The sequence below is a fragment of the Vigna unguiculata genome, chromosome 10 (assembly GCF_004118075.2).
Source record: "Vigna unguiculata cultivar IT97K-499-35 chromosome 10, ASM411807v1, whole genome shotgun sequence".
NCBI lineage: Eukaryota > Viridiplantae > Streptophyta > Magnoliopsida > Fabales > Fabaceae > Vigna > Vigna unguiculata.
Window position 1 is genome coordinate 28,776,975 of NC_040288.1, and position 7,208 is coordinate 28,784,182.

The 7,208-nt window shown below is 37.2% G+C and overlaps 1 protein-coding gene across 1 annotated transcript; it reads left to right on the top strand.

Annotated features, from left to right (window-relative positions):
* Positions 1 to 5,436: 5,436 nt before the first annotated feature.
* Positions 5,437 to 6,724, top strand: LOC114165493. Its single transcript, XM_028050103.1, has 2 exons — positions 5,437 to 5,755; positions 6,087 to 6,724. Exons 1-2 carry the CDS (start codon positions 5,437 to 5,439, stop codon positions 6,722 to 6,724), a joined length of 957 nt encoding a protein of 318 aa, XP_027905904.1.
* Positions 6,725 to 7,208: the final 484 nt, after the last annotated feature.

Genomic DNA, 7,208 nt, shown 5'->3' on the forward strand with positions numbered 1-7,208 from the left:
AATTATTTTCCAAGGGTTCCTATTAGTTTGTTAATCGATTACAGGATTTCTGTAATCGATTACGAAGCTAGAAATTATTTCCCAAGGGCTCCTGCTAGTTCGTTAATCGATTACAGGGTTTTTGTAATCGATTACGAAACTAGAAATTATTTTCCAGGGGCTCATGTTAGTTCGTTAATCGATTACATGGTTTTTGTAATCGATTACGAAGCTAGAAATTATTTTCCAGAGGTTCATGTTAGTTCGTTAATTGATTACAATGCTTTTGTAATCGATTACCAAGTTAGTAATTATTTACTAGGGGCTCCTGTTAGTTCGTTAATCGATTATAGACTTTGTGTAATCGATTACATTTTACAATTTTAGACTTGTGTAATCGATTAAGGTAACATGTAATCGATTAACTTACTCTGTAATCGATTACCTTCGCATCAGATGTCAAAAATTTGATGATGGCAATCGATTACACTTTGAAGGTAATTGATTATAAGACGTATTTTTTCACCAAATTAATTGTGGTGATAGATAAAATGATCCATATAATTGATTACAGCATAACATATTTTTGTGATAGCATTTCTACTCCATTAATAAAAAAGTTTAAAATATTCCACTAATTAAAGAAAAATAAAATGATTAACAAGTTGCACATAACTTAAAATGGAAAGCAAAGAAAATAAACTAAATGAATTACGACAACCATTTGTATCTTCTTCTCCCCTGGTGATCCATAAACCATCCAAAATTGATATCTTCATATTCTTCGGGCAGGTGTTGGTGGTCTGATGTCTCTAGTTTGGATGAAAAGCTGGATATAAGAAGAGATACGCGGTTTTTTGACAGATTGGTCTAGACTTTGTACGTGTTTCCAATGACTGATCATCTGTGACACATCAAAGTCACATTTGATTTCCGCGGTGTCATGAAATAGTCGCCTATTGCGTATTGTTGAAGGGCGACGATAGTCAATTTGTTTAACAACTCTACAATCACCACACTCGACTAATTGAGTTACAGTTTGTAATAATTCATTGTAGGTGAAATCATGTCTGATGGAGAAGGTTTTTGTGGCATCCGAACCAAACTCAAGACCAAAACCAGATGGACTCTCTGTGATATCAGCACCCCTTAAAGGTCCACCATAATAAAGAATAGTTGGTGAAGTTGGGACAAAATTTGAGGATGATGATGATGGGGTGTTTGTAGTTAAAAGAGAAAGGATTTCTTCAGGTGATCTTGTGAAGGTGACATACAATTCAATCATTGTGTTGAAAGGGAAAGAAGACTTACATTGCAACATTTGAAAAACATGTTCATCTGTTTTTAATTCAAATGCTTCATAGACAATATTTCCTTCAGAAGTCATAGTGGGTCATCTGAAGTATATGTTGTTTATGGACGTGTTTGATTGGCATGGAATGGCTGCACAAACTCTTTGTTTGAGCATGTTGTATATGCAGTTGTATGGAATGCGAAATATCTGGGGACTCTGACATATGAACTTCACCCCATCCTAACAGAGTTTCATTTCATTATTTGTGTATGAGGCAACTATGTAAGAATTTGTGAAATCCTGAGACTCTGTGATGCCAAACATTTCAGGGGAAAAATGTTCCATCTTACGGTTTTCAATTAAGAAAGAAAAGGTAGAAGGAGATGCCAAGCAATGGATTTCTTGGACACTTGAAAGTTTGCATTTCATGTAGTGTAGGGAGGTGGTATTTATTAGCATAGTAGTTGCACCATTATTGAGTGAAAAAACAAAGAAAAAATTATAAAGCTTCAATTGATTACATACATATGCAATTGTCATATTCAAATAGTACAAATACATAGTACAATATTCTCCCATAATGTGATAATTTTATTTGACAATAACATTGTTCAACGGTGGCTGCTTGTGTCGCATGGTGGCCTCTGTGTGGGTCGTCGAGGTCGTCTCTCAGGTTGTGGGGGAGGAGGGGGTGACTCACTTTCGTCATTAGTATCTTCCACTTCCACATATTGAGAACCTTCTTCTGAAACATGAAATGGAATTTCAGGTCTGTAGTATTGTTGTGAAGATGACGGGCCTCAGTATGCGGATGGTGGAGTCAGTGATGATGTCCCAAATATTTGTGATGGAACACCCCCATAGCTGGAAAATTGTGGGCCAGATGAACCACCATAATATTGGGATGGACCCGCTCCAAAGTTTGATGATGGTGGGAAAAAACCATATGAAGTCGGGACCTGCTGAGATGACGATGGAGGATGCATTCTTTGATCCCAATTCCCAAAACCCAGAGTTAGATTTTATGAGTGAAAGAGGCCTGAAAAGGGTCTATTCGGACGAAGCTACTGATGTGAAGGCGGATTCTGATATTACTCGGGCATGTCATATTGAAAGAAAATTAATAATTAATTGACATGCTTGAAAATCAATAATAATAAAAAGTTTAATTTGAAAATGTGGATGAAATAAATGATTCTCACTTCATCATCGGATGATTGCGCAATAGCCGAGATATAACAAATGGTATGATTTATGTATCATTGCATGTAGGGCGAGTTATCACGCAGATGGCCACTTTTGGTGAAAGGTTCGCCCTGAACAATGAAATTATGACGATTATTCCATAGCATTATAAACTGATGGTGATATTGTCTCCAATTAATTTCCCTTTTCCTCGAAGATCAATTCGGTGAACCTCATTCAGGTTCATCGGGTCGGCTGGGATGCTCTGTCGCCAACCAAACTGTCTAACTACCCGGTCGACTTGGTGAAATTCAACAGTCGCAAAATAGATAAGAGGAACCAATGCCCGACTTATGGGAGAAACATTTATAATTATCATGCGACTAACATGGGGTTGTCGATATGGTGTCCATAAAAACTGCAAAAATTAAGGTTAATGTTAAACATAAAAAACAAAAAGGGAATTTCAACAAATAAAGTAGTAGAGCATTGGTGATAATGAACCTGCTTTGGTTGAATATGATCAATTTTTTTTCGGAACTCCACCAAAGTAGTATGGTCATGGAAGACGGAATGTGTTTGTCGCCACCACCTCACACTTAAGGGGAACGCAAGGCCAGCCACAATCTCATCATCCGTGACTAGATGTATTTTTGGAGAGATACATGTGAATCTCTCCCACGCCCAACACTGCAGCAATAACATGCATCCACCAATGTTGTCTTGTTGGAATTTTGTGTTGTGATCTAGTGCACAATACAGACATGCCAATACTATAGATCCCCAACTAAAATTTGAAATATGATCCAATTCTCTTAACAATGGCAAGAACATAAAATGCACGAGACTGGATTATGTATCTGGCATCAACATGCTGCCAATCAGTATGAGGATGTGTGCTTGTGCATACTGTCCAATTGTTGCCAAGTTTGCGTCATCCGGTAATTCTCGAAATTTGCTATTTAGCCATGATAGCTTTATCCGGTTCCCTGTGATCATATTTTCGGGTGGAATATCCCCCAATAAATCTTGACACAATTGCAACAGGTTTCCGGAACTTCCACCGGTGACGGGTTCACCATCAATTGGCACCTCTAGTTGTAGTGAAACATCTTCCAAGGTTGTTTCTCCTAGTGGCATGTGAAAGGTGTGAGTTTCAGTCCTCCACCTTTCACATAATGTTGTTACCATGAGGTGGTTAATCTCCACATTACTCACTTTCAAAACATAACCAAAACCAGCTGCATCAATTAACATTCTGACCCTAAGGTCAACAAGATCTGTATGTTTTAAAATTCAGATAAAATGGCATCGTGGCCGGAGCGCCCTCTCGTTTCCTTTCCAAATCTGGTTGGTGATGTGATCGTCTTGATGACGCAATACGAACAAGTTTGCTGGCACGTTGTTGTTCTGAGCCATAATAAACTACGTAAAAGTATATGAAAATATTACCAGAATATCATTTAAAGTTGATGAATAACAAAACGAATACAAAAAAAATCAAAAAAATGACTGAACCTGTTAGATTGACGAATGAGAAATTATTTTTGATACGCTACAAATCCAACTACAATGGCAAAGCTATGAAGTATTTTGTGATGTGAAATAAGTCTTGCACCTAACATGCCTATTTAAACTACATCACCATACTATTCATTCACATGCCTCCCTTTTCATTTTTCTCTCTCTCACGTACCAAATGACTTGTCTCACAAATGGCAGCCTATTGTCCTACACCCCCATGCACACCACCACATGACTTCTTTTATTCACCACACACACTTTTCTCTTCAATAATAATGACCTTCTAAAAGATTCTCACACCATTTTTCAAAGTTGCAGTTGAATGAAAGATTCTCTCTCACACCATTATTGTGAATAGTATTGTGCAGAAGAGAAAGCATGCATTATTTTCAATAGCATTGTGCAGAAGCGTGAATTATTGTGATAAACATTGCACAGAAGCGTGAGTTCAAATAATATTATGGCAGGTGCAGCAGACATTCAGGAATCACGGTGAAGGGGGGAAATAAATAGGTCTAAGAAGAAAACATCATGGGGGCAAACGTTTTTAAATTAAAAGTGTATGGGGGTGCACGTTTTATAAATAGAAAACTTTTGGGGGGTACACGTTTTCTAAACAAAAAACGTTTGGGGGGTACACATTTTCTTTAAGAAAACGTATATGGGGTGCACGTTTTTAAGAAAACGTGTAGGGGGTTTAAAACCTTTTTTTTTCTTTTCGCACCCTCAACCTACTCCTTTCGATTCTGGAAACTGAAACGCTTATATATCCATGCACACTACCATTGGTTCTTCTATCAATACTTCTTTGCATACCAAGCTTCACATCTTGAATCTCCTAAACTATATTTGCATACCAACGTGTTCATAATGAGTTCGTGGAATTATGGAGGATCTTCTTCGTCTAATCCAATCGAAGACGAACCTGTCATTCCAGACATTGTCGAAGAGTTTACTTCTGATGATTTTTATGAAGACAATGCAGACGATCAAGAAATTGTTCTGGTTTCTACTATGGATTACAATTTGTATGGGAAAGTCGAACTACAAGAACGCATGCAATTTGATTCAAAAGAGGCAACAGTGTCTGCCATCAAACATTATCACATACCAATGGATACAACTTTAATGTGGTAGAATCGAAACCCCATCTTTACGTTGCACAATGCATCCATTACAACAATGGATGTCAATGGCGTCTGAGGGCTAGCTATAGTAAAATCAAACATCATTGAGAAATCAAGTCCATTGATGGTACACATACTTGTTTCTCTACATTAATTTCACAAGATCACTACAATCTGAATTTCACCCAAATTGCTTCCATTGTTTTTCATTTGGTCCGCACAAATCCAAGCATTCGCATCAAAAGCTTGGTCGTTGACATAAAAAGTCGTTACGGATACACGGTCACATATAGAAGAGCATGGATTGCGAAGGAAAAAGCAATTACAATGGAGTATGGTGATTGGGACCAATCTTATAATGAAGTTCCTAGATGGTTACAAGCTGTCCAACAAACCAATCCTAGGACAATTTTTCAACTTTTCGGTCCTCTAGTTAATGTTGATGTTGAGGATGGGACATCAACATACATTATGGAACGTTGTTTCTGGGCATTTGGACCATGCATTGAAGGTTTTAAGTATTGTAAACCTGTTGCTCAAGTGGATGGAACCTTTTTAACAGACAGATATCATGCCACCTTGCTAACTGCAATTGCTCAAGATGGAAATAGAAACATATTTCCTTTGGCATTTGCAATAGTAGAAGGTGAAACAAAAGAGGCATTGATTTGATTTTTTCAATTACTACAAGAGCATGTAACTTCTCAACCAAATCTATGCCTAATTACTAATAGAGGCAAAGGCATTTTGTCAGCCCTACGATCAGAAGAAGTTGACTGGGAATAAGACAATCTTCACTTTGTCTACTGCATACGTCATTAGGGTTCCAACTTCAACAACCACTTCAAAAATTCTGATCTCAAGAAACAATTCATTAACTTGGGTACGACATTTTCCTAACTTTACATTCCACATGCACAAAATATTTCCTTTAAACATAATATTTTTTCATTTCATTTTATATTTCTTTTTCACAGCTTACGAAGTCAAACAACCTACCGTGCAAGCAAAACTTTCAGCTATGAGGTCCCAATTCCCACAAGCAGTAGCTTGGATTGATAAAATCCCCTTACATAAGTGGTCTCAGGCTTATGATAGGGGGCGCAGGTACACGCACATGACAACAAACTTGGCGGAGTGCATGAACTCTGTGCTTAAGGGGGCTCGGTCATTACCTATCTGTGCACTAATTAAAATTATATTTCAAAACATAAATGCTTGGTTTGTTGAACACGGCTTAAAGGCAGACTCTATGTTAAGAGCTGGTCATCAATATCCAGAAGATGTCACTGCCTTGCTCCAACAAAATCACCAGAAATCTACATATTGTCATGTTCAACGCTACGATCGAGATAATTCAGAATTCGAGGTGCAAGAGATATTGAGCCCCCATCAATATCGGCCAAAACCAATCTCATTCACTATCAGATTAAATGATTGGTGGTGTGATTGTGGTCACTTCCAAGCTAGTCGGTTACCCTGTCATCACGTCATAGCTGTTTGTTCTTTTGGTCATATGCCACTTTCAAATTTTATCGATCCAGTTTACAGCCTTGATTACATAAATAAGGCTTATCAAGTCCAATTCCACCCCCTGCAAAATGAGGACTATTGAACAGCATATACAGGTCCTAATTTCAATCTGGACCCCCAAACTAGCCGCAAGGCTTCCGGACGACCTACAACGACTAGGATCCATAACGAAATGGATCATCCCATTACGGATAAGCCAAAAAAATGCTCTTACTGTCGCATTAAGGGTCATCATAGGGGACAATGTCCATTTTGCCAATAATTTGTACATTTTTTATTTCAATTAATTTACTTTTCAATGTTTTTTTCTTTTTTCTACAATGTCAAAACTAAGACAATTTTTTATGAACATTAATATTTCTTATGCCTTCATCAACTACAATTTGAAATATTTTATTCTTTAATGGACCAAAAAACTCTATAAAATCATTACAAATTATTATGCTTGCCTCTGTATCCAATTCTAATTTAATCACTTTTGTTTTAAAAAAAATTGGGATTGTAATCGATTACAATACCTTTGTAATCAATTACATTTCACTCGGATATAATGCATTAACCATGTA

Bases quoted from the DNA above. Each gene is read 5' to 3' on its own strand.
- LOC114165493 (XM_028050103.1), top strand. From the start codon at position 5,437: ATGGAGTATGGTGATTGGGACCAATCTTATAATGAAGTTCCTAGATGG. The intron at 5,756-6,086 runs GTGAAACAAAAG...TCTTTTTCACAG, and splicing joins GGCATTTGCAATAGTAGAAG to CTTACGAAGTCAAACAACCT.